The sequence below is a fragment of the Canis aureus genome, chromosome 35 (genome assembly GCF_053574225.1).
Source record: "Canis aureus isolate CA01 chromosome 35, VMU_Caureus_v.1.0, whole genome shotgun sequence".
Classification (NCBI taxonomy): domain Eukaryota; kingdom Metazoa; phylum Chordata; class Mammalia; order Carnivora; family Canidae; genus Canis; species Canis aureus.
Window position 1 is genome coordinate 15,079,573 of NC_135645.1, and position 26,668 is coordinate 15,106,240.

General features: G+C 40.9%; 2 protein-coding genes across 11 annotated transcripts in view; one reads left to right on the top strand and one right to left on the bottom strand.

Annotated features, from left to right (window-relative positions):
• The window catches only part of CD96 (CD96 molecule), a 94,216-nt gene that overhangs the window by 36,912 nt on the left and 30,636 nt on the right, over positions 1-26,668 (bottom strand). For 5 of the 10 annotated variants that reach the window (XM_077884649.1, XM_077884640.1, XM_077884641.1 and 2 more), the window contains 5 exons: positions 24,217-24,272; positions 12,711-12,801; positions 11,988-12,113; positions 10,545-10,733; positions 3,279-3,371 (listed from right to left, as the gene is read on the bottom strand). In XM_077884649.1, the coding sequence (XP_077740775.1) occupies positions 3,279-3,371; positions 10,545-10,733; positions 11,988-12,113; positions 12,711-12,801; positions 24,217-24,272 (555 nt within the window). The remainder of the gene's footprint in view (positions 1-3,278; positions 3,372-10,544; positions 10,734-11,987; positions 12,114-12,710; positions 12,802-24,216; positions 24,273-26,668) is intronic. The other 5 variants (XM_077884648.1, XM_077884645.1, XM_077884644.1 and 2 more) reach the window with 1 other exon arrangement.
• On the top strand, positions 16,135-19,875 carry ZBED2 (zinc finger BED-type containing 2). The gene is made up of 2 exons (XM_077883876.1): positions 16,135-16,256; positions 16,499-19,875. Exon 2 carries the CDS (start codon positions 17,307-17,309, stop codon positions 17,958-17,960), a length of 654 nt encoding a protein of 217 aa, XP_077740002.1. The 5' UTR covers positions 16,135-16,256; positions 16,499-17,306; the 3' UTR covers positions 17,961-19,875.

Here is a 26,668-nt window from a genome sequence, read left to right on the forward strand (position 1 = left end):
AAAATAAAATAGTGCAGTTACTAGCTAAACATGACATGCTACAATATATAGAGAAAATTCTGAAGACTCCATCAAAAATCCACTAGAAGTATAAATGAATTAAATAAAGTTGCAGGGTACAGAATTAATCCCCAGAAATCAATAGCTTTTCAATATACTAATAAAGAAGTCTCAGAAAGAAAAATTAAGAAACAATTCTGTTTATAATTGCACCAAAAAAACCTCAACCCTAAGAATAAACTTAACCAAAGAGGTGAAAGTCCTGTATTCTGAAAACTATAAAACACTGATGAAACAAAATGAAGATGACACAAATAAAAGGAAAGGATTCCATGTTCATTGATTGGAAGAATTAATATTGTTAAAATATCCATATCCATACTGTCCAATGCAATTTACAGTCTCAGTGCAATCCCTATCAAAATACCAAACACCATTTTTCACAGAACTAAAACAAATAATACTAAAACTTGCATGCAACCACAAAATAGCCCAAATAACCAAAACAACTTAAGAACTGAGCTGGAAATATCACAATTCCAGATTTCAAAATACACTACAAAGCTACAGTAATCAAAACAGTTTGATACTGGCATGAAAACAGACACATAGGTAGTACAACAGAATAGAAAGCTCAGAAATAAACCCATGTTTATATGGTCGATTCGTCTATGACAAAAAAGGCAAGAATATACAATGGGAAACATATCAACAAATAGTGCCAGGAAAACTGGACAGCTACATGTGAAAGAATGAAAATGAACCATTTTCAGACACCATACAGAAAAATAAACTCAAAATGAATTGAAGACCTAAAACCATAAAAATCCTAGAAGAGAACACAGGCAGTAGCAACATTTTTCTAGATATGTTTCCTAAAGAAGGGAAACAAAGCAAAAATAAACTATTTGAACTACATGAAAATAAAAAGCTTTTGCATAACAAAGAAAACCATCAACAAAACAAAAAGTCAACCTACTAAACGGGAGGAGATATATGCAAATGATATATCCAGAAATAGGTTAATATCTAAAATATTTAAAGAACTTATAAAATTCAACACCCCAAAACCAAAAATCCAATTAAAAAATGGGCAGAAGACATGAATAGACATTTCTCCAAAGAAGACATCCAGGTGGCCAATAGATGTATGAAAGGATGCTCATAATAACTCAACATCAGGGAAATACAAATCAAAACCACAATGAAATATCACCTTACACCTATCAGAATGGTTAAAATAAAAAAACACAAGTAATAAGTGTTGGCAAGGATGTGGAGAAAAAGAAACCCTCATGCACTGCTGGGAGGAATGCAACTGGTAGGGCCACTGTGGAAAACAGTATGCAGGTTCCTCAAAAAATTAAAAATAGAACCACCCTATAATCCAATAATTGTGCTCCTGAATATTTACCAAAAACCCACAAAATTACAAATTCAAAGGGATAACACATGTTGACAGCATTACTTACAATAGCCAAACTATGGAAGTAGCCAAAGTTTCCATTAATCCAGATGAATGGATAAATAAGATATGACATTTATAATGGAATATTATTCAGCCATAAAAAGAATGAAATCTTGTCATTTGCAACAATATGACAGAAGTAGAGAGTATAATGCTGAGTGAAATGAGTCAGAGAAAGACAAAAACCATATGATCTCACTCATGTGGAATTTAAGAAACAAAACAAATGAGCAGACAGAAAAAGACAAAGAGAGAAATCAGGAAACACTCTTAACTATAGAGAACAAACTGATGGTGACCAGAGGGGAGGTGGGTGAGGAAATGGGTGAAACAGGTGATGGGGATTACAGAAGGCACTTATGATGAGCACCAGATGATGGACGGAATTGTTGAATGATTATATTGTGCACCTGAAATTAATATAACACTGTATGTTAACTAAATGGAATTAAAATAAAAATGTAAAAAAACAAAATAAAAAACTTATACAAATCAACACCAAAAAACCCAAACAATCCAATTAAAAAAAAGCAACAGGTGGAAAGCCCGAACAGATATTTTTTTCTACAGAAGACATACAGGGAAATGCAAATCAAAAGCACACTGAGATATCACTTTATTCCTGTCGGAATGGCAAAATAAAAAACAAAAAAAAAATAACATATGCTGGAGAAGATGTGGAGACAAAGGAACTTTCGTGCACTAATAAAATGTAAATTGGTACAGCCACTGTGGAAAAATAGTATGAAGAAAAAAATAAAAATTGAAATACCATATGATCCAATAATTTTACCATTGGGGATTTACTGAAAGAAAATGAGGGGTTGGGATCCCTGGGTGGCGCAGCGGTTTGGCGCCTGCCTTTGGCCCAGGGCGCGATTCTGGAGACCGGGATCGATTCCCACGTCGGCTCCCGGTGCATGGAGCCTGCTTCTCTCTGCCTGTGTCTCTGCCTCTCTTTCTCTCTCTGTGACTATCATAAATAAATAAAAATTAAAAAAAAAAAAAAAAAGAAAATGAGGGGTTGAGCATCTGACTTTGGCTCAGATCATGATCCCTAGATCCTGGGATCGAGTCCTGCATCAGACTCCTCACAGGGAGACTGCTTCTCCCACTGCCTATGACTCTGCCTCTCTCTGTGTCTCATGAGTAAATAAATAAAATCTTAAAAAAAAGAAAAAGTAAATTCAAGAAGATATATGTACCCCTCTGTTTACTGCAGCATTATTTACAATAGACAAGATATGGAAGCCACCCAAGGGTCTATCAATAGGTGAATGGATAAGGAAGATGTAATATTATGCATCTTTAAAAAAGGATGAGATTGTGCTTTTTGCAATAACATGGAAGGACCTTGAGGGTACTATGCTATATGAAATGAGTCAGACAGGGAAAGACAAATACCATATGATTTCACTTACATGTGGACTCTAAAACCAAACACAGATAAATAAGCAAACAAACAAGCAAAATCAGATCTATAAATACAGACAACAAACTGATGTTTGCCAGAGGAAAGGGGGTGGGGAATGGACAAAATTGGTGAAGAGGAGTGGGAGATACAGGTTTTTAGTGATGGAAGGGATAGGTCACAGGATGAAAGGCCCAGCACAGGGAACACAGTGGTATTTTAATAGTGTTGTATGACAACAGACACTGGCTACCATTGTGCTGAGCACAGCATAACACAGAGAGGAGTTGAATCAGTATGTTGTACACCTGAAACTAACGTAACATTGTGTGTCAACCACACTGAAATAAAAAAAAATTAAAAAAAGAAGAAAGTAAGACCCTGTGAAAACTTTCTTACTTGTAGGAGATACGCTGTTGACTGGAGAGGGTTGGGTGCCAAGGGTAGATGTGACTCCTTCAAGTGGAGGATCTGCTGAGGGTTTCACGGAGCCTGAAAGGATGAAATGGACAATAATGATGAACAAAATGTTGTAATAGAAAGATGATGTGTTGACTTAACTTCCCCCACAACTTTATCCATTCATCCAGGAAATCATTATGGAAGGGCCGTTACATGCAAGGTCATGCGATATGTGGTGGAAGATATCAGGCTGTCTTTAAGGACCAGATGCTTCGATAATAGGCAGGGAGCCAGGCATTGTGTTGCATGTAGGGCACCAGGAGATGCAAAAAAGGGGCATCAGACAAGATTGGAAGGTCAGGGGAAGCTTCCTGAAAGAATATAACATTTAGCCAAGCCCTGGTGAAACGATTACAGCAGCTAATATTTCACAGCATTTGAGAAGTAATCATACAATTTACAAATTCTGAGCCTGCAAAATTTTATTGGCAGGATAGAAACGATGTAACTATCCAACTGGAAGTAACATCAATGAGCCTAAGATGAATGGTGTGATTACTGCTTTTTCTAAAACGCCTATTTTTGTCAGAACATTTTTATCTTGCTGTAACTTTTCTCTTTCTCTGTGTCAGGAGCAGGTAGGGATGAAGGAGGGGCTAGACTATATTGTTTTATCATACTAGACATTTATGTCAATTCCTTAAAGCTCCCATTATGAAACTGGAAAATAGCCCTATTATCAGTATAAAATAATTTACAAATGCCAGAGGATCTACTGACTTTAGGAAGGTCTGGGGTAAATATGGTTAAATGATTTTGAGGCTAGGGGATTTTGTGATTTTTCTAGATACAGTGACATTGGGTATAGTGTCACACATCTGATGAGCTGTGTCAATTATCTGGACACTTAATTATAAATTATACTATTGGTTCTATTCTATAATTTATTTTAAGAGAAAAGTATATATTACATAAGCTGTCACCTGATAGCACATAGCACATTGGAAGGGATTTGTGTTTTTAACCGAGATGTTTCTAGATTTTATTTTCAGTGTTGGTAATGTTGTTATTGCTGTTGGTTGTAGGTGATGCTTGCAGCTGGCTCTGACTTGTTATCATATAAGTGATCCCTTGCTATTAAGTATTAAGCTCTGAGGAGGTAGGTGTGGGGTGGGGAGAAAGTTACCTGGAGAGTAGACAAATAGGTTAGCGGAATGACCACCTTCTTCCACCCAAACCATCTGAAACATGTTTGAACACTACAGCATGACATTCAAATCCAATCATTATTTTTTCCCCCCATTTCACTCCCCACTTCATTTCCCGATGCGGCCTATCATCTTTTATATCTCAAATCATACCCTCAATCCAACAGGTGATGTTTCAACCCAATTTTCCATGGATTCTTGCTTTCTGTGCATGCTGCTTCCTTATACTTTCCCACCGCAAACTGCCTGGTAGGCACCTTCTCAAACATGAAGAATCCTTAGGATCTTTGTGATGTGCTCTTAGTCCTCAGTGTTTAACTTAGCAAAGGCCTTTTTACTCTACATCATCAGTATATCCCTCAAGAGAAATGATTAGTGTTGCTCCTCACTGTATTTCTGGTTTCTGGCAAATGCAAGTGGATGAATGAATGCATATGGGTTCCTCCTATCCACTGAAAGAGAGAAGACCGACTTTAAGTACATATCTGACCACCGATGCATAATAAGGATCATCTTCCAAAGTAGTAACCTTAATGAGCACGGGCCTGGAAAAAACAATGCCTAGGTGTTTTTCTCTGTAGACTGATTGGAACAGAGAATGGCAAACTATGGCCCGCAAGTCAAATTCCACCCACTGCCTACGTTTGTAAATAAAGTTTTTTTGGAACAAAGCCATGTCCATTTGTTTCTATAATGTCTATGGCTGTTTTTGTGTCCTCCGTGACAGAGCTGAGTAATTATGGTAGAGACCAGATGATCCACAAAGCATAAGATATTTACTACGTGGTAGATAAAAACAGAAAATGTTTGCTGACTCCTGGAAAAGAAGATGTCAATAGGTTATGCTTAATCCTAGACTTCTACAATGGGAAATCTTTATTTTTCATTTATTGAATATTTCTATTTTAAGCTATTGTTCTGCTGTATTTAACACCCACGTAGCTTTGTAATCTGAGGGGTTCTTGGCACACACATCCTTACAGCATATTAGGAAGTTCCTACTGCAAGATCTGTATTTTAAGATGAACTCTTTGCGCTGTAAGAAAAGTGATGCATAGCTCTCAACATGAAACCTGCAGCAAAAAAAAAAAAAAAAAAAAAAGGAGGTGGGGGGAGGCTTCTGGTTTCAGACTGTCCTGTAAAGTAGAAACTCTGCCTTGGTCAAAACAAAACTGAGGGGGTGTAGAAAGAAGTGGCTAAAACCTAACAGAAGAAAAAAAAAACTTTTTCCCAAAACTCAAATGCAGAATTTAGCAGAAACATGTGTCAGCCAGTTTTCAGACCATTGCGTTTGCCTTCGTGTTGTATAGGATTAAGCTGTTGGCCTAAAGCAACTTCATCTGTTCCTGAGTGTGTCCCCTCTGCAGTAGGCCAGGCAGGGTGCTCAGGACCACTCTCATAGGCAGCAATGGCCAGGTGTCTGTCTGTCCCACAGAGCAGCTGGTCAGGTCCAGGGCTTCCTCAGAACTCCAATCAGCTCTTAGCTGGTCTACTTAGAAATGAACCAAACTCCAGGCCCTGCTAGGTCTTTGCATCTCATAATGTGGCCCATGGTTCCTCTTAGGAGCTTGTTAGAAATGTAGAATCTCAGGCCCTGCCCCTCCACCTCAACTTAATGAATCAGAATCTGCTTTTTTTTAACAATATCCTTAGGTGACTGCTGTGCATTATTAAAGTTCTTAACTGAGACTTAGGATCCCTAGGATCGGTCAGGGCATGAGAAAAATCATGAAATAGGAAGTCTTTGGCATATGCTGGCTCAATATTCAGTGGTTCTCTTGCCCCATTATTGAGATATCTCTTTTTAATCCTTTCTCCACATCCCAAAATACACACGCACACTCAAACACACATGGCTTATCAATCCCTAACTCTCCTTCTATCCCAAATGGGTATTTGCAGTCAACTTTTGCTTTAAAAAAAAATCCCCTCCACTTCAAAACGAGACAGCTCTTTGTATATGCCAAAAATTTGACCGTACAGTACTACAATTTTAGATATTCTGATAAGCTAGGCTAGCAGTAAGGCTACCTTGGCCTCTTCGGCTAACTAGTTGTCTTTAAACTTTAGCAAATGTCCTTAGGCCATGTGATAGATTTTCCTTTGAGTATCTGTAGATCTTGCATTCTTTCCTAGAAAGAATAGAGTATTCTTATATCTCCTGAAACAGGAAGCAGACCCCTTTGTACAACCCTCCAGTATGGAGATAACATCTCTAGCTGGGACCACCAAGTCTACACATCATCAAGAAATGTAACAGAACATTGCAGTCCCTTATTAATTAACTGCTCTGAATCCTTTGAAAAATCCTTGGGCCAGGCAGAGACCTTGGAGTTGGCTTTTGGACAAAAATCTGCCTCCTGCCCAGGTGGTCAGTCTCCTGAATAAATCTCACAGACTTTTCCAATCAAAATTCCTCTTTTGAGTATTGGCCTATTGAGCGATGGGCAGCTTGACTTGGGGTTTGGTAGTAGCAAGATAGGATATTTTGGAAAGAACTTAAAAAATATATATATTTATTGTTGAATCACAGGATCTGCAGGGCCTGGTACTCAAACAGCTGCCTGATGAGCCACTGATCACCCGATCCTGACCCCTTTCCCTGTCTGAGTTTACTAGAATAAGAATCACTGAACCTTTCAACTTTCTGGGAGATGTGAGGTAGGTGGGGAAGGGAGCATCTCTGAAGACTAACAGCTTGTAGACTTCCAATTCTTCTCTGGGAATAAAGTGGAGCAAAAGCTCCTCTCCTCTCACTAAATCTCCTTTTTGCTCTGTAATATTCTCAAAATTTCTTTACTTTAGGGTTTTCTTCTGTATTTTCATCTCAATATCTGTCAACAGTTAATGGCTTGATAAAGCAATAACTCTTGCACAGGCATCAAAAGTTTTCCCAGAGTTCATAAGGCACCCAGCAGTACGACCACAAGCAGAAAGCATGTTTGGAAGTAAGTGTTTAAGAACATACAACAAGTAAGGGAGTATGATCCAGTGATGACATGGCTTTACAGAGTCTCAGCTGCATCTTCTAAATCATTCCCAAAGATACATGCTAGAATGTGACCAGATGTAATCTATAATTTTGGGAAACCGAACTCCTCAAGATTTATTATCTTTAATATTTGATCATAAAGGACAAAAATTCATTTGACAATTTAAAAATAACCATCTGCTCAGAACCTAAAATTATACTAGATCAAGGGGTGTCCTGTAAAATTGGAGTTATGGTATGCTTTGGGTAACAGGATCAGTGCTTTTCCTTATTATCCTAAAATTATTCATTATTTTCTGATCTTAAAACTTAGCATAGTTCAAGAGAAAGAAAAGACAAGTCACAGACTGGGAGGAAAATATTTGCAAAAGACTCAACTGGTAAAGGACTATTATTTGAAATATACGAAGATCTCTTAAAATTCGACAGTAAGACACTAACCAACCTGATTAACAATAGGGTCAAATAGACACCTCACTAAGAAGATATATTGATGGCAAATAAGCATATGAAAAGATGCTTCACATAGTATGTTATCAGAGAAATCCAACTCAAACAACAATGAGATACCACTACACACCTATTAGAATGGCCAAAATCCGTAACACTGACAATATGAAATTCTGGTGAAGATGTGAAACAACAGGAATTCTCATTCACTGCTGGCAGGGATGCAAAATGGTAGGGTCACTTTTGAGTGGTTTTTTATAAAACTAAACATACTCTTACCTACGGTCCAGCAATTTTACCCCTTTGTATTCATTCAAAGGAGTTGAAAACTCATACATGGATGTTCACAGTAGCTTTATTCATTATTGCCCAAACTTGGAAGCAACCAAAATGTTTTTCAGTAGGTGAACAGATATATAAACTGGTACATGCATAAAATGGAATACTATTCAGTACTAAAAAAAAAATAGGCCATCAAGCCATAAGACAACATCTAGGAAGCGTAAAGGCATATTACAGAGTGAAAGAAGCCAATCTGAGAAGGCTACATACTATATGATTCCAACTGATAGGACATTCTGAAAAGACAAAACTGTGAAGACTGTAAAAAAATCAGTGGTTGCCAGGGTTTGGAGGTGGGGGTAAAGGATGGATAAGTGGAGCATGGAGGATTTTTAGGGCAGTTAAAATTTAGGCTTGTTTTAAACCACTGATGGGTACATGTTACCATACATTTGTCCAAACCTGTAGAATGTAGAACACCAAGTGTGAATCCTAAGTTTAAGTTCATTTAACATCATGGACTTTGGATGATTATGATGTGTCAGTGTAGGTTCATCAGTCATAACAAATGAATCATTCTGGTGAGTGTAGCTGATAACAAAGGAGGATATGCACGTGTGTGGGAGGGCATAAAGGAAATCTCCACACTTTTCTCTGTTGCTGTACCTAAAACTGCCCTCAAAAAATAAAATCTTGAAACCAAGAAAAGCTCATTTCTTAAATAAATTTTTATTTATTTATGATAGTCACACACACACAGAGAGAGAGAGAGGCAGAGACACAGGCAGAGGGAGAAGCAGGCTCCATGCACCGGGAGCCTGATGTGGGATTCGATCCCGGGTCTCCAGGATCGCGCCCTGGGCCAAAGGCAGGCGCCAAACCGCTGTGACACCCAGGGATCCCCGAAAAGCTCAGTTTTAACATCAGAAAAGATTGGAATTTCAAACATGGTTCTGTCTGTGAGGAGAATAAGGTTTTCCTTAGGAATTTGAGGTTATTTGGTCTTTAGCTCATGTCCTTAGAGTCTGCCGAAGTTACTGGCAAATCTTTGTGAGAACCAGTTCCTTTATCCTGTTCCAAGACCATAGCCCTAACTGTGTTCATCCTTCTAGAAAGGAAGTGCACCTATTCTTGAGGGAATTAGACAAAATTGAGTATGGATGTTTCAGTGCAAACCCATGACCACTTCTGAATGATTAACTCAAAGTTCACAGGGAGATGAATTTGTGTGTGTGTGTATATATATATACACACACACACACACACACACACACATACAGAGGCAGCATTATAGGCATGATGCCACTGCCCCAGATTCAGGATGGCACCTGCTTCTGAACAGTGGGGATGGATTTGCATTGAGCCATAGATCCTTCCCATCCAAGGCTCCCATGACCCAACTGCCTGCATTTGTGAAAGGGCTGGGTACGACCCAAGATGCAGGTGGCCTTGGAACAAAGGGTCACTTTCCCTTATAAACTATCCTGGTTTTATGAGTACATTACACACTACAGTATCTGAAAATGAGAAGGTGGTAAAAGATGTTAATGGTTCTGTAAAGTTGTAATAATGGCTACCAAAGCTGTTTAAGTATTACTTTATTGTGACATATGCATGTTTGATAGTTGTCATTACAGACCTCTATTTTTTATAGGCAATCTGTTGTTGCTGTATTTGTTGAGACATTTGTTCATATCTTTTATGTAGTAAGATCTGCATTATTTGGTCAGGTTTAGAGTTGTGAATATTCTGGTCAATCAAATATTGTGATAAGTAGAATGATCCTACATACCGATTTTCAAATCATAAAAGTCTTCAATGTGCCAAATTCTGTGCTTCAACCTAGGGGCACTAAAGTCACTAAGATATAGTCCTTATCCTCAAGCAATTTATATCACATACATGGTTTATCCATTCCTAAGTATTAAAATTTTAAGTGTTGTATATAATTGAGGGTTTTTAGTCACTCAGAAGGAATTTTAGGATTTTAAGAATCTTTCTTGATCATCAATATATTAGTGCTAATTTTTATTATAGAGCACTTTAACAGAAAGTTATTAATGAAATTTGAAAAAATTGCTATATTCACTAGAAATTCTTAGAAACAGGAATCACCTACTTTTTATTTGAAAAAATTCTTTTAAGCAGAGTCCCATTATTTTATCAAAATTCTAATAGTATGAAATTTAATAACTCTGAGTTGTGTAAAGAGTTTTCCGAGATTAAAATACCATGGAAATAATGAGCATTCTATTTGTTCTAATTAGAAGTGTTCTGAGCTTATGGCAGTCTTGGTCACCCCTTGTTGACCTTATGAAATAGACAACTCACCCAAGGAAAAAGTGATCTTTTCAGATGAGATATTCCACACTTTATTTCCAGGGGCTGGAGACAGAGCCGTACACCAGATGGTCAGGTTTTGTGATTGGGCTGGTTTATTACCAAACACCCTTGTCAAAACAGACTTCAGCTCCAAAAATCCACTTTTGTCTTTTCTCTTTTCATTAATAATGTATATTTCTGCAAGACAGATTAAAAACAAGATCAATCACCAATGTTTTCTGTATGAGCCATAAAATGATGTCAGGGCATGGCTGGGGGTGGTTCAGTTTATGGTAACAGAGAGTCTAAAATGGTCAAACCACAGCTTCTGTACAGTTTATTCCCACAGGCCTGGAGTTAACTTAAATGGCTTTGCTCACGCTCCTACATGGTATTGATCCATGGTCAAGGTACAAAATGTACTGATTCATAATGTTGCTTTATTTGTGACCATGGGTCTGAGGGGGCTGAGGGCCAGTTGCCCTAGCTCACCAGCATTGTTTATTCATAACAGTGAGATTGATGATTTGCACCTGATCTGGGCTAGAACCTGGGAAGTTTCTGTCGAGTCTGGTTACATAGCAGAGATGTACATAAGGAAAATATAAAACAATCTCATCTTGACTCCCCACTTCTGAGGTGTTCTGTGCCATGCTGGTCATCCCCCCCTTTACTAAGGACCCATGTCTGATTTCACTGGCCCTTTTGCTCTACATCTATACATGTGATGCATATCTTTACTTTGATGGTGTTGTTATATTATATCTTTTTCCTGAAATAAGCTGTAGACTTATAACCACTGTCATTTTGGGTCCTGTAAGTCTTCTTTAGAAGTAGAAACTGTTTAACTGCCATTGTGAGCTCAACCTCCAAAAAGCATACATGGCAGCAGGAAATTAATGTAAAGCCATCTGTCACTGTAGGCCAGAGCTTTCTGAACTCTTCATAGCTTCTTTACACTACAGGTTCTAAATCCTAGTTTTGAGGTTGTTACTTGCCAAAGAAATAAGTAAATGGTTGTATCCTGGTAGCATTCTCGCCACGCTGTCTGGCCTCACGGTTGGGAACATAACTGACACATCAGACCAGGGCTTACTTACAGAAGAACGTATCTATAAAGACCTTTATGAGGCATTTTCAGGATGGCATCCAGTGCTTATTATGGGTGAATTGTTTTCAAAGTGAATAACAAAACCAGTAATGGTCTCGAAATGAATCAAGTGGATCGCTACAATCGTTAATCAATATGGACTTTTTATTTTATCAGTTAAAAATAATAATAGAGCAAGAGCTATGGGACTTAGGGCTGAAAACATAATGAGATTTGAGGGAAAAAAAATGACTCAAGAGAAAGAAGAGGGGGTGTTGTCCAGGACAGAGAATGGCTGGGATCGTTCTGGCCAATGCTGCCTGCTTGCTACCTCTGAAAAACGTGGCTTTGTACATTCTCACCTGAACTTGTCTCAGTGTGTATGTTTCCACTCCAAGAATTTTTAAGCCTCTTGGTGGAGTTCCTTGTCATAAAGTCCGGTCTTTTATGTTTACTTCTAGTCTTCCTCAGACCACTCCACTTAGGGCCTTACAAGAAAAAGTAGAAAGTATTTCTTTATGGATTTAAAGCAGTGGTGCTAAGTTATTTGAAGTAAATCAAACTATTAATGAGTACATGTTGAATTAAACTTTTTTTGCTTTCATATAAAAGATCTGCTTTTATTAATAGTTGAATAAAGCACTAGTGTTTAAATAGGAGTTAAAGAAGTCAGGTGTGGGGCACCTGGGTGGCTCGGTTGGTTAAACATCCAACTCTTGGGTTCCGACTCAGGTCATGATCTCAGGGTCCTGGGATCGAGTGGGGAATCTACTTCCCCTCTTCCTCTGTCTCTGCCCCTAACCTGCTCATGTACTCTCTCTCTCTCTCTCTCTCTAAAATAAATAAATCTTACAAAATAAAAAGAAGTCACGTGCATTTCTTAATTCTGGGAAATGCTACCTACGCTAGTCCTCTTGGAGGTGCTAGATGAGATATCCAAAAATGGCATCTGGTAGGCAAGATGATGTTTGTCTTGGAATGAGAATTGTTCTTCAATGCCAGGATCAACTTGGGCAATGGCAGTTTCTATTCTTTGTTTTCTTTCTTTCTTTGCCAAATCCATTTCCATTGACTGACTTCCTTACCTTTTTTTTCACCTCGAGGAAAGCCTCCTTTAGTAAACCACGTGAGATTTGCTGTGGGAAATACATTCCTCAGGGAGCAGGTAAATGTTCTCTGGGAGAAAAGGCAGACCATAGAAAGGCTTATTTGCAAATTCAGAAGAAATTGGTACCCCTTCCATCCCTGCCAACTCTCACACAAGGCAAGTTGGCAGGAAATGCTTTTCTCCACCTTCAACAAGGCTGTGTTTACCTTTCAGAGGTTATGTGAAAATGTGAACTACAAATAGGCTGTCTCTTACATAGACATCATGAATTCATAGGTTAATTTGTGAAGAATCTTGGACTAGACTAATGTTGCAAGTCTGGAGTCCAGGTTCTGGAGAAGGGAGATCACAACTCTATACAGGAAGAATAAAATAATATTAAATATAAGCCCAAGACTAGAAAGATATCCTCTAACAGGTAGAGGACAGAAAAGAATATTCTGTTACACTAAAAGCTAAAAGATATCCACATTTTGGTTGTTCCCATTCCCAAAATAATGTAAAGTACTATTAGTAGCAACAACCACAGAAACCATTATTGTAAATATTTCACTTTTGACTTGTAAAGAATTTATGTAATTGAATTTTCACTTTAGCATCTTAATAATCCTATAGGGCAGGTAGGACATGTCTTATTATTGCCATTTGACAGATGGAGAAACCAAGGCACCAAGTCACAGGACTACTAAAGGGGGTGGGATGTAGTCCATAGCACAATTGGGAACTATGTTACCCCAGTCCCAGCCCAAGATATTTCTTGGTGAAACATATTGTACTGAAATATGAAAGAGTGAGAACAGATAGCTTATGTTACAAAACCAGAAAATAGAGTCAGTTATGTTTTATTTGCAGCACGTATTTGCTCCTTGTGAGATGATAGTTTATTTCAACAGCCTGGGAAAAATATCCATTAAGACTTATTGGATCCTCGGGGATGCCTGGGTGGCTCAGCAGTTGAGCATCTGCCTTCGGCTCAGGGTGTGATCCTGGAATCTGGGATTGAGTCTCACACTGGGGTCCTTGCATGGACCCTGCTTCTCCCTCTGTCTGTGTCCCTGCCTCTCTCTGTGTGTCTCGAATGAATGAATGAATGAATGAATGAATGAATAAATAAATAAATAAATAAATAAATCTTTAGGAAAAAAAGACTTATCGGATCCTCATTATTTTATATGAGACACTGCAGAATTATAATCCCATTTATCGTTATTCGTTTTCTCATCAAGAGATGCATGTATTTTACATACAACCAACCCTGGTTCTTCTTCTCAAATATTTTCTACAACTGATGAATTCACCAGTTAACCAGTAAAGAACAATGAACTACATGTAACACTCATTCCATACTTGACAATGGGGACATGTGGTAGGAATTCATGTGGTAGGAATGCAGATCCATGACAGGCTTACTGAAGAAATCTCTTGTCAAGTTAATAAAAATGTTAAAAAGCTTTACTCTTGTGGATTCTCTGAATCCAGATTTTACAGAGTGATTCAGATTTCAAGAACTCTCTGCCACCTCCAGACCATGTTCCAAGATTTTTGTTTCAGAATGTGGTTCTTGTCCTGAACTCCTCCCAGCCTCTCTAAAATTGAAAAGCCACAGACTAAACTAGCTCAAACTGAGGTCAAACCTCTTATGAAACATCAAGATTATGGTTTTGCTGAGCAAGCCAAGCTATCGCTGGTTGGGAACTTCCAAATGAGTAAGAAAAAAAAACATGTTAAATTTAAAAAATATGATATTAATACGGACAAAAGTCTCTGTGTACACACCTAAAAGTGCACACCCACATTCCTCTGTTGAGAAGGTAAAGCCACTCACTCACTTAACATGTGGCTGTTACATCCATGAGACAACCAAAGAATTGGTTTCTCCAACACATTATTCTAAGTACACATGGAATATGTGAGCAATAGCACAAATAATTATGTAGTAAGTGGTGAAAAGTATTTGGGCAGTTCTGTAGGAGAGCAGAGAAGAGTGAGCTCTGGGAATGGAACAGAGTTATATTTTGCAGACAGGGAGGAGATGGTCTTGGATTGCACAGTTAGTCTGTGATGGAAAGTAGTGGATAGATGGAAAGGGCTTGTAGGCCTATTTGTGGGGTGGGACCTTGTCCTGAAAGCAGAGGGAAGCCAGCAGGGGGGAGTCAGAGCATGACAAGATTGAGGAGTCAGGAAAAGTGAATCCAAATCTGGCTGTAAGAATGATCATTCCCTTTTTTTCCACAGACGAAATACTGAAACGCTGACCATTTGTATGTCAGCCCAGGCTCAGTTCGCCTAAGTTTGGGCAGAACCTGTTTAAAAGGGCTTTCTGTAAAATCATTTAAAAATTTTAGCTTTTTTGTTTAGAAAAAGGAAAATTAAAAAAACATTCCACTATTTGTTTACCAGCTCTTCGTTGCTATTTAGAGTTTTTCCTCCCTTCAACCTTCTTGCTTCACTTGAAATTTATCTTTCTGTCTCTGTTTCCTACTCTGCCATAGAGGACTGGCATAGAAGATAGTGGTTTCTATCTTCTCTTCTATAACTTAAGCATTTGTCTTCCACAGACATCTTCTTTAAATGTTCCTGTCTAGGGACCTCTGGGTGGATCAGTGGTTGAGCATCTACCCTTGGCTCAGGGCGAGGTCCTAGGTCCTCAGATTGAGTCCTGCATCGGGCTCCCCAGGAGGAGCCTGCTTCTTCTTCTGCCTATGTCTCTGCTTCTCTCTCTGTGTCTCTCATGAATAAATGGATGAAAAGTTAAAAAAAAAAAAGATGTTCCTGTCTCCTCTTGGTAGCTTCTCCTTCCTGAATATACATATATAAAAATATAGCATTTATGTAAACATAAAATTTTTGCTTAAACTATGACTATTCTTTTATTTCACTCCAACTGAGAATAGAAGCCAATAGCAATTCAGCTTTTCCAATTCTAGTTACATAATGTAATAACCAGCAACCTTAAATCTATCTCCTAACTTGTCATATTTCTTTAAACTTGGGAGGCTTCCTTTCACTTATTCTTCCCTTTTCTGCAAGTTCTTTGGCTTTTCCACTGACTGTATTTACAACATCCATAGTTTCCAAACCCCAAATTGAGACTCACGGTCTGACAATTGGACAAAATATTTGAAAGCACAGATGTCGTTGAGGCATGTGGATTCTCTGCTGAAATTTCATCCTTTCCCCCGCTTAAATATTTTTCTTTGCTTAAGAGGCCAGATGATCTAGTTATCTGGAAGCAGAGGGAAGACTTGTAGGTGCTTGACTTATTTATTGTTTTACTCCATGCCCTGTGCCAGGAACATCTTTTTTCAGCGGTGGAGGGGGGCGGAGAGAAAGTCTGTATCTGTGTGTGGGCAGGTGGAGACACACCCACTTGGCAAGGAGGCGGCCCTGAAAGTGGGAGGGAACAGGAACCCCCGGTGCCCTCCTCCTGGGGGCAGGAGTCAGCTAACCACTGCCCACAGCACGCAGGAGCCCTCACCCTGCCCCAAAGCCTTCAGAGACCAGTTCAGAGCCTTGCTTGCCTGTAAGTATCCACTTATGGGGTTGGGGGTGGGAGTACTTCCTAACTCTTTGGGGTTGCAAAGTTTGACGAATAAGGCTCTCAATCACTTAAGAAATGACCCCCCCCCAAAAGGAGAGAGAAGTCAGGCTATTTTTTTTTTTAATAATGTAATAGACTCATCCATTTATTTCAATGGGATGAATGAGCCAAACACCTGGGGTATGCTGCTGTCGGGAAGGTCTTATCAGCTCTTGGCTTTGCAGGTGACGGTGCCAGGGAAGGTGCAGTGTAAGCTACTTGCTGAGGACGGTCGGGGGACAAGTCTGCGGAGATGTGCTCCACCTCTTTCTCCTCTGTGCCAGCCAGCTCCTCCTGTTGAAAATAGCTAAGCCTGCTGTTCGGGATTCTTAGAACCTCAGCCCCAGAGGGACCTCTCTAGGGGCAAACTGACCCCACACACTGGGAACTTTATTACCTAGAGCTTGGCCTGCCCACTGCAGCAGTTCTCAGGAAGTGCAAGTGTCTCCCACAACAGCATCTCTCCGTGCTTGCTTCTCCCTCCTCTGAGGAAGGGGTGAGGCCCCAGCCCTGGGGGTCCCAAGCAGCCTGAGGGTTCAGAGCCTCTGAAACCCGTCTGTAGGCACCCCGGAGCACAGAGCCAGTGGAGGCGGCCAGGAGAGAATCAAGAGAAAAATCTAAAATTTTCAATATTCAGAAACACACGTGGTGGCAGTTGATGTAGAGAACACCGAAGTCACTGAATAACTGTGTAACTTCTGGACTACCTTGTTTTGTCTTTCTGGTCCAGACAAGGAGGGATCGGTCCAGATCTGGGGCCTGCGGGGAATGTCCATGGGAGCCTCAGAGGCCATTTCGCGTGGCTCTGACTCACCCTGACTCTCCCGTGAAGCGGAAAGGAGGCAACATCACACCACTCAGGTGTGGCCAGCCTTTGACCATTGTTGTGAATCCCCAGGAGTCACCACAGGCCCTTCCCGATTACTCATTTCACTTTAGCCGTGGTTCAGCTAAGACTTTGGGCTCAAGGAAAGCCGTAGAAGAGGAGACAGGATGAGGCGGGAAGACGAGGAAGAGGAGGGAACCAGGATGAAGGCAAAGGGAGACCTAGAGATGAAGGAGGAAGAGGTGGTCAGTGAGAAGGGAGAGCTGGTTGGCCCTTTCGTGAGCACCATGCCCACCCCTATGCCGCACAACAAGGGGACCCGGTTTTCCGAGGTGTGGGAGTATTTCCACCTGGCCCCCGTTCGCGCTGGCCACCACCCCAACCAATACGCCACCTGCCGCCTGTGTGGCAGGCAGGTGAGTCGTGGCCCTGGGGTTAACGTGGGCACCACAGCCTTGTGGAAACATCTGAAGAGCATGCATAGAGAGGAGCTGGAGAAGACTGGCCATGGTCAGGTGGGGCAGCGCAAGGACCCGAGGCCCCAGGGGCCACAGCTCCCCGTGGGTATTGAGGGCGACTGGGCCCGGCTCCTGGAGCAGGTGGGGGCCCTGGCTCTGTGGGCCAGCCAGAGGGAGAAGGAGGTGCTCAGGAGGGAGAGGGCAGTGGAATGGAGGGAGAGGGCAGTGGAAAGGAGAGAGCGAGCCCTGGAGGAGGTAGAGAGGGCCATCCTGGAGATGAAGTGGAAGGTGAGGGCTGAGAAGGAAGCCTGTCAGAGGGAGCAAGAGCAGCCTGCCGTGGCTCATCCCTTCCATTTTGTTTAATCAGTTGGGGAGGTAACTGTTCCGAAAACACAGACTTCAGGCTCACAGCAAAGAGCCACTTTAGCTTAAGTTGCAAGTATTTTGTTTTTAAGAGAAAGCATGCATAGTATGAGTTACTCTCAGCAGGTGTAAGTTGACCAAACACCTTTCTACAGGTTTCCTGAAGCTGTCCTGATCAAAACTTCAAAATGTATTGACTGAAGATAAATGTTGTTTTGCCACCATGGGTCTGCGAGTTTGGGTGCAGAATGTACCATCTTGTCAGTGTTGATGAGTGAAAATAACAGGATTTATGCTCAGCACTTGGTTTTGGTAGAGGTGACGGTTCTGAGAGTTGAGGCTGGTGGGGTAGCTGGAATGTGCCTACGTGACCAGCTCACTCTAACAGGTGACACCAGGAGCAGAGCCTAGGCTTCCTGGGGCCCCTGCGTTTGCACCCATCCTGGTGGTGAGTTGAGAACTGGGTAGAGAGCTTGTTTTGTGGGGCCCAGCTATGGAAGGACACCTAAGCTTGAGGCCTGAGATCTTGGGACCCATCTTTCTCTTGTGCCACCTGCTCATATTAAAGCTGTGCCACCAGCAGAACCTGTCTGAATCCTGTAAATCTTTTCAACAACTTAACATATGTGTAAATAATGTATAATCAGCACAGAGAGAATTAAAGACTTTACAACTCACTCAAATGAAACGTTAAGAATAGAGGATATAGAAACTTATTTGTAAATATTTAAAATATAATCCAACATCATATTAAGATCTGTTGAAGAGGGAGTTCATGAGGAAGAGATGAGAGAAACTCAGAAAGGAAAAGAGAAATATAGGGAGTTGGGTGAGGAAGGAGAAACAAAGAACAGAGGCAGAAAACTAAAAAAGAAAGAAAAAGGGATAGAGAAGTGTGGCCACAGAAGAGACAGATTTTCTCCCCATCCCCCCCAAAAATCACCATGCAAAGATGAGAGACCATGACTATCTAGGAGACTGAAGGACATTTTCCTAGGTCCTGAGGTCCATTTTAACACTTAAGTTGCTTTTGTTTTTGTTCCCACAGACCACTCATTCATTTGAGCAGTAGGTTTTGGATTTTATCCCTGCCTTTGAGATGTTGGCTGCATGCCCATTGTTCCCTGATTTTTTTTTAATGTTCATTTTTAAAATACTCAGAGATGCTTTGAAAAAAGGGAAGCTAATAGTCTATAGGGAGAGGACAATTCTGTGGGCTGCTGAGGATATGCCTAATTTGTTCACTCAGGAGTAGAATAAAACCAACCAGCAAGGACTGTGGCCTTTGTGCTAGGGTGGGCTTTTATTTTGAATGATTCTTCTAGAATCTATTGTCTGTTTTCACTGGATTGGGGGTGGGATGAGCAGTAGTGGGAGCTGGCAGGGAGACAAGAGCTAATAAACAAACACAGTCTCTCATTATTTTGTAAATAGGCCCAAGCCCTTTATGGGTATCAACCTTCCAGAAAGTGGACAAGATCCTGGTATGTATAATAATGGCTCCTTGCCTCACTCCATCCTTAGCTGTATATGGCTCCCTTTTTAGTGCTTGTTCTAACAGCCAGATCTGTCTTCCCTGTGAGCTGTCTGTGGAACAAGCACAAGTCTAAACACAAGCTTGTGAAAAACCCAGACTGTACTACAGGCTTATAATTTCCCCTTTTTCCAGAAACCTGCCTGATATTAAAAATTGCACCTCCCATATGGTTTCCCAAAGGGGTACGGTGCCATTTTTAGGACCCTCTCCAGCTAGGGTGAAAGCTCATGGACTCGCCACTGCAAATGATGATGACCGCTGGGAGTCCCATGGCTGGACCTTGGAAATCAGATCCTTATTGGGTCATAAGAAGAAAGAAAGAAAAGAATAAAAGAAAAGAAAAGAGAAAAGATAAGAAATCAAGAAAGAAAGGAATGAGGAAGAAGGAGGGGGAGAAAGGGAGTGAAAGGAAGGAATGGTAGAAAGTTGAAAGGAGGGATGGAAGGAGAAGGAAAGCAGCTCTAATACCTAATCTTAAACACACACATATACCTTTGAAATGGAGTTTAAGAAGGACAAAGCGTCCACAACGTTCCAGGCTTTGCAAAATCACAATTAAATAAACAGCAACAGTTAAAATCGCCAAACAGCCACCAGAGCCATGCAGCTGAATGGTAATGTGTGCTTTTAGATTACGGTGTCTGCTTCACATCTCTTTTATGACTTTAGCTTCTCTTCATTTTCAGGCATTTTTTAATTTCTTTTTTTTTAAAGATTTTATTTTTATTTATTCATGAGAGACATGAATAGAGAAAGAGAGGCAGAGACACAGGCAGAGGGAGAAGCAGGCTCCATGCAAGGAGCCGGACGTTGGGACTCGATTCCGGGTTTCCAGGATCACGCCCTGGGCTGAAGGCGGCGCTAAAATACCCTTTCAGGGATTTTTAAAAAGATTTTATTTATTCACTTGACAGAGAGAGAAAGCACATAAGAAGGAGGAGCAGCAGGCAGAGGGAGAGGGAGAAGCAGGCTCCCTGTTCTGTGGGGCTCAATACCGTGACCCCGGATCCTGACCTGAGCTGAAGGCAGATGCTGAACCAACTGATCCACCCAGGTGTCTTCAGGCATTTTATAAAAAAGATTTATTTATTTATTTGAGAGAGAGAGAGAGAGAGATCATATGAACAGGGGGAGGGGCAGAGGGAGAGAAGCAGATTCAGCTGAGCCTGGAGCCTGACCCAGGGCTTGATCCCAGGATTCTGAGATCATGACTTGAGCCAAAAATCAAGAGTCTGACACTTAACAAACTGAGCCAACCAGGCACCCCCTTCTCAGATATTTTAACCCCAAATATTTTTATTTCCTGTTTCATGTTAGGTAGTTATCTTTATATATTTTTTTCACCTAACTTTTGTCAAACATAATAAAGGTAGAGAGTAACGAGCAAGGGACCCACAGAGATGATGGAGTTAAAGCACAAAGCACAAGCATCAAATAAAGACATATGTGGCTCCTGGAAAGATCAAACTGTTGAGTAAACCCTGGAGTTTTCATGCATCTCTCTTGTGCCTTCTTTTGCTGCATCGTCAGGGTGGGCATGCAGGGCCAGGGGCTGTGGGCTGAGAGCTCTTTGGGCCAGCATCTTTTGTTCAAATACAAAGTCTGCTATGTGAAGGGGCCCGGTGGTTTCAGTTAAAGACTATCTTTCCATGTCAGCTGTAGGGGTGACGCTGTAGGCCATGCTGGAGCCCTGGTGAAACCTGGCCCTGGAACTCACAAGAATATGACACCCACAGGTGTGACACTCTCCTTGGACAGCCCTGGTCTAAGCCAAAGAAACATCATTGTTAGAAAGTGTGGAGGCTTTTCTATTTTTCATGAAAACCCAATGAACCATAAACTTTATCACTTTAGTAATGCTGGAAAACATAACTGACCGAATCCCTATTACTTTAACACCAAGGGCTGCTGGTGTAGTGAATACGTAACACATAGTAGGCAGCCAATATGAACATGTTGAATTAGTTAATTTTTTTTTTTTTATGATAGTCACACACAGAGAAAGAGAGAGGCAGAGACACAGGCAGAGGGAGAAGCAGGCTCCATGCACCGGGAGCCCGACATAGGATTCGATCCCGGGTCTCCAGGATCGCGCCCCTGGCCAAAGGCAGGCGCCAAACCGCTGCGCCACCCAGGGATCCCAATTAGTTAATTTTTAAGGAATAAACATGGGGTTACAAATTACCATTCATTAACTAACACTTATGGTTGCCAGATGGTAGATACTTTGCGTATGTTCTCTCATTTGATCTTTATATCACTCTTGGGAGGTTGGGATCATTCTCCCGGGTCACTGATGAGGAAGCTAAGGAATCGAGGTCCCAGGGGCCAGAGTTAATAAGCGATGGGGGAGAATTCAGGCCCAGGGCAACTGGATTCCACAACCCATGCTCTGTTTCTTCACTATCCCACCCTGTCTCCTAAAAATCAACCACACAGGAGATTTATGAATATTTATTCAGATGAAAGGATGGGTAAAAGAGAATAGGTGAATGATTAATAGTGGGGAGGAAAGAAATATTCCCTAGACATCTATTATGTGCAATGTACTCCATTAATGTGCATAAATTTAGTTCACCTAAGAATCCTGTGAAATATTAATCCTGATAGCAGTTTTAGATGACTTAGCTGAGACTCATGGAGGTTAACTACTGGGTGAAGATATGGAGCCAGGAAGTGGTCAAATTAGGATTTGACATTAGTTCTCTCTGCCCCTGAACCTTGGGCCCCTCTCATTACACCACCCTGCCTGCAACCAGGCATGCTAAATTCTCATCCCTGCTCTGCCCTTTATTAGTGACTCAGTCAGTTGTGTAGACTCTCCGGGCCCCAATTTCTCATCTGTAAAATGGCTGATGCCCTACCTTTTTCAGAGGTTCACTGATATCACTGGATAAAAGCATGTGAAAGGACTTTGAAGAGTTAAGAAGCTATTAAAAATACAATAGAGACTCTAAGAATATTAAAGAAAGGAATTACTAATGTTTGGCAAGATCTTAAAAGATCCACAGGCAAGCTGTATCCTGTCACTGGTTATGTAGAGTCAGTGAGAGATTATTCACTAATTCCCTAGGAAAGAAGGTTCTCTGACTTTGCCTAGTCAGAACCTAGGTAAGCATGTGTACAGAAGAGGAAATCTGATAATATGTAAGAGAAAGTCCTTTTTTCTTTTTCATTGGAATTCTTGGATCCAATCTTAAGGTTCTGTATCTGGATGGAATTCTTATTACCTGTAAACACTGGCACAAAGAACCTTCAAGAAATCCTTATAAGAAACAAAAATATCCATCAAACACTGTGCCATTAGATTGTTTTATTTAAAACTATTGAAGTCCACTAATTTAATTGGAATTAATTGTGGAAGAACCAAAAATTTTAAGACTTTTTTTATATACTCAGGACTATAACAGCAATCATCTAAGAGACGAATACATAAAATCAACAGAAGACACAAGTATATGCTCATCTGAAGCCATCCCACAGCATTTGAGCTATGGTTTGTATGCAGCTGTCAAATTAAATGACTGACACTCAACAGGATCAGAAATCATAACTTATTTAGGGTTCTTAGGACTAGAAGAAACTAGAAGATGAGTGTAATTTTCTCTCCTCCCATTTGGCAAGAAGTGTTTGAGAATTCATGGGAACATTTATTTTATAACTTGGGATTTTAAAAAGCTTGAATTAAGTCAAAAGGACCCAAGACAGCTGATTTACACTAATAGTAATAACAATATAACAAGTATAATGTTTATTGAGCATTTAATATATGCCCTATTTATACTAAGAACTTTCTATACATGATTTCATTTAATTCTTTTAAGAACAACAATATGCAGATACCCTTCTTCTCCTCTTCATATATAGAGAAAAACTGATGACAAAGATGTTGACATAATTTGCCTAAGGTCACAGCCAGCAAGAAGAACTGGCAAGTAAGCCCAGATCCCAGTGACTTGAGGCTGGGAACTACCTACAAGAAACTGAAGTCAGGGCAGCCCGGGTGGCTCAGCGGTTTAGCGCCGCCTTCAGCCCAGGGCGTGATCCTGGAGACCCGGGATCGAGTCCCACGTCGGGCTCCCTGCGTGGAGCCTGCTTCTCCCTCTGCCTGTGTCTCTGCCTCTCTTTCTCTCTCTGTGCCTCTCATTAATAAATAAATAAAATCTTAAAAAAAAAAAAAAAAAGAAACTGAAGTCAGACGGCCCTACTCTACTCTCCTATTTCACCTGCCTTTTCTTCTACTGCCTGAGAAATAGCCAGGGTTCTGAAGGAATTACAGAAAGGCATCTTTCCTCTTGTTACTTCCAAATAAAAACTATAGGAAGGCTGGTACAGGAAATGGATTAGAGCAAATTAAATGCCAGCCGAGCAAATGCCTTATTCTTACACCAGGATTCACACTGATTTCTGTCCAAGTATTTCCTTTCTATCCTCTCTAATTTTTATTAAGGAGAAGTTTAAACAACTGAGACTATTTTTCCAGAAAACTTAAGGACTAAGGATTAGAGATCACATGTTCTAAGAGCCCGAAGTCAGAAACTAAGGATGCCCATTTGGTTTCTAGGATTAACTCAGCTTCCCTTCTTCTGCACCAGAAATTAATTGGCTGAGGGCCAAGGAGTAAGGTCCTTTGAGAAAACATTCAGGACAATGATGCAACCCAACATCCCTTGGTAATCTATAATACCATAGATTTTCAAAGGCTTTAATGTGACTCACCTCTCCCAAGACATCCGTAGAGTTATTTTCCACGATCATGGAGATTTCCGGCTTAGCTTAAAGGCAAATAAAACATAGTTAGTGGCATTGACAGTCATCTGACCTGGCCACTAGTGTGTGTGTGTGTGTGTGTGTGTGTGTGTGTGTGTGCACGTATGAGTTCATACACATAAGATTCATCATTCATCAAATATTTATTAAATACCCACTGTGTGCCCAGCAGTATGCTGGATGCTGAGGAAAAGTGGACAGATCAACTTCACTGACCTTAAGAAATTTACATTTTCATGGAAAATACAGATCTTAGAAAACACCAGAGAATACTTCAGTGATTTTGATGTCCTGCTAGATCGTAAGTGCCTTGAAGGTCAGGCTGCTTCATTCATCTCTCTATCTCTAGCACTTAGCAGTGCCCAGCACAAAACAGACATGGAGTACATTATGTTTAACTGAAGGGACTTCAAGTCAGTTCTTGACGGCAGACAGAGCTGTCTATGAACCAGGGGAGGAACAGTAAGCCTGTCACAGGTGCTGTCAATGTCTGCTGTACTCACTTGGCACTAACTTCTACATGTTGAAGGCCTCTCGTTGGGCACACCTATGACTACCTCCTAAGGACTTATGGGAGCACACTTAGTCCACAAGTAGGGCAAACTGGAAGTCTAGAGAGCTAATGGTGATAACAGATGGGGCGTTGGTGGATAATACCCCAACTGCCTTGCCTTTATTTGGGAGAACTCTGATGTGTGTTCTTTCAGAGTTCCCCAGTGGGAATGAGCTCTCAGCCCACGCTGGAAACTGGCACGCATGATCATATACATTTCATTATCTTCCTTCCCTTCCTCAGCTTTTCCACCCCTCTTCTGATTTCCCTTGATAAATACTTCTCAAAGAAATTAATTTAACTCAAATTCTGGTCTCAATGTTTTCTTCCAGGAGAACCCAAACCAAAATACACCCTAAAACAGTAACAGGAGGAGGGGTATTCTGACCTCATACTAGCAACAGATACCACTGGAATGAAAGACGTGAAAGAAAGAACAGTTACTAAAAGCTGTAAAGGTACTAGAAAGACATTCCTTTTGAGGCTCAGAGCAATCAGGTTTGGGGCGTAAGAGGAGGCAGGAGCAAACCTGTGATGGCAGGTTCCCTGCTAAGGAAAGTAAAGTCAAAGGAGACTAGTGAGAGAGGGGCACGAAGTAGCAAGCAAGCTGTGGAAACTTCTGGTCTCTGGACTGTTAGAAAATGGAGGCATTATTAGGAAGAAGAAATAAGCTGGGTCTAGGGCATCCAAGCTGGAGTGGGTCTGTGCTACGCTTGGGTATTTATTTCAAGGTTTTCAAGTTTTTATTTTTGGCTTGTTCTATTTGAGGGATCACTGAGGGATGCTGAGTGGGTTCTGTGTAAGGTCTGTATTTTACTTCCATGCCAGGGTCACTATCGTATACACTTGGTGGCATATGCAAATAGTCTAAGGACTGGATGAGAGCAGCCAAGCACAGCCTGGCTGGCCCATCCGCTAAAGGGGAGAGCCAGAAGGCAGGGAAAATCTAATGAACAAGCAGACAGACTCTCACATTTTTGAGCATCCACTGAAAGGAGATCAAAGAAGAAACAGAGACATAGAAACAGAGCTGACGTAGACACAAAAGGGCCATAAGAGTGAGATGTGAAAGAGTGAAAAGCATTCAAGACCAAGATGGAAGTATCTGCTGCCGTGAGGTACGGGGCATGGTTTAAGGGTTGACAATGCAGTTAGATCAAGTTGTGGTGCAAAAACCCTTGGTCAAATGGGACATAGTTCGCCTAACTTGGAATCGACATTTCTTTTCACATCCTGGATGGCTGCCTTCATTGATTTGTTAAAAGTCAGGCCTGATGAGTCAGTTCCATGTTGGGTTGAAGACAGTCACGCCCCAGTAAGTGAGTGGACGGTGATATCGATGAGAGATCAACAGTCTTTCCCACCTCTTCACAGGGCACTGTTCAGGCTCCATAGGCAAACCTGATCATCAGGCATGATTGATTATCTCTTAGCCCATCCCCAGAGATGGGGGTGGGGGTGGGGAAGAGACGGTGAGCTGGAGAGAGATGTAGGAAGAGCTATAAGCAAGAGACTTAAACTCCAGAAATTGTGGCTGTAGCTGCTTCCATCTTTAGGCCCCACAGACTTTGTGTTTCCCTCAAAATACTTAATTCTCTGATCTTTAAAAATAATGCAAAAAGATTCTAAGTAAAAACAAAGATTATTCACCTGTCCAGTCATTCAGAGAACTGAGGGAAAAATCTAGAAGCTCATGCCCTTAGATTTTGTGAAGTTATTTTGTTTACCTCATTTGCAAAAACAATTAGTTGCTCATCCACATCACTGCTTTTTCTTTTTGCCTTCACTTAAAAACGAGTTTAAAAAAAATACAGTTCATGGTGACAAAGATTTTAAAAAATCCAAAGC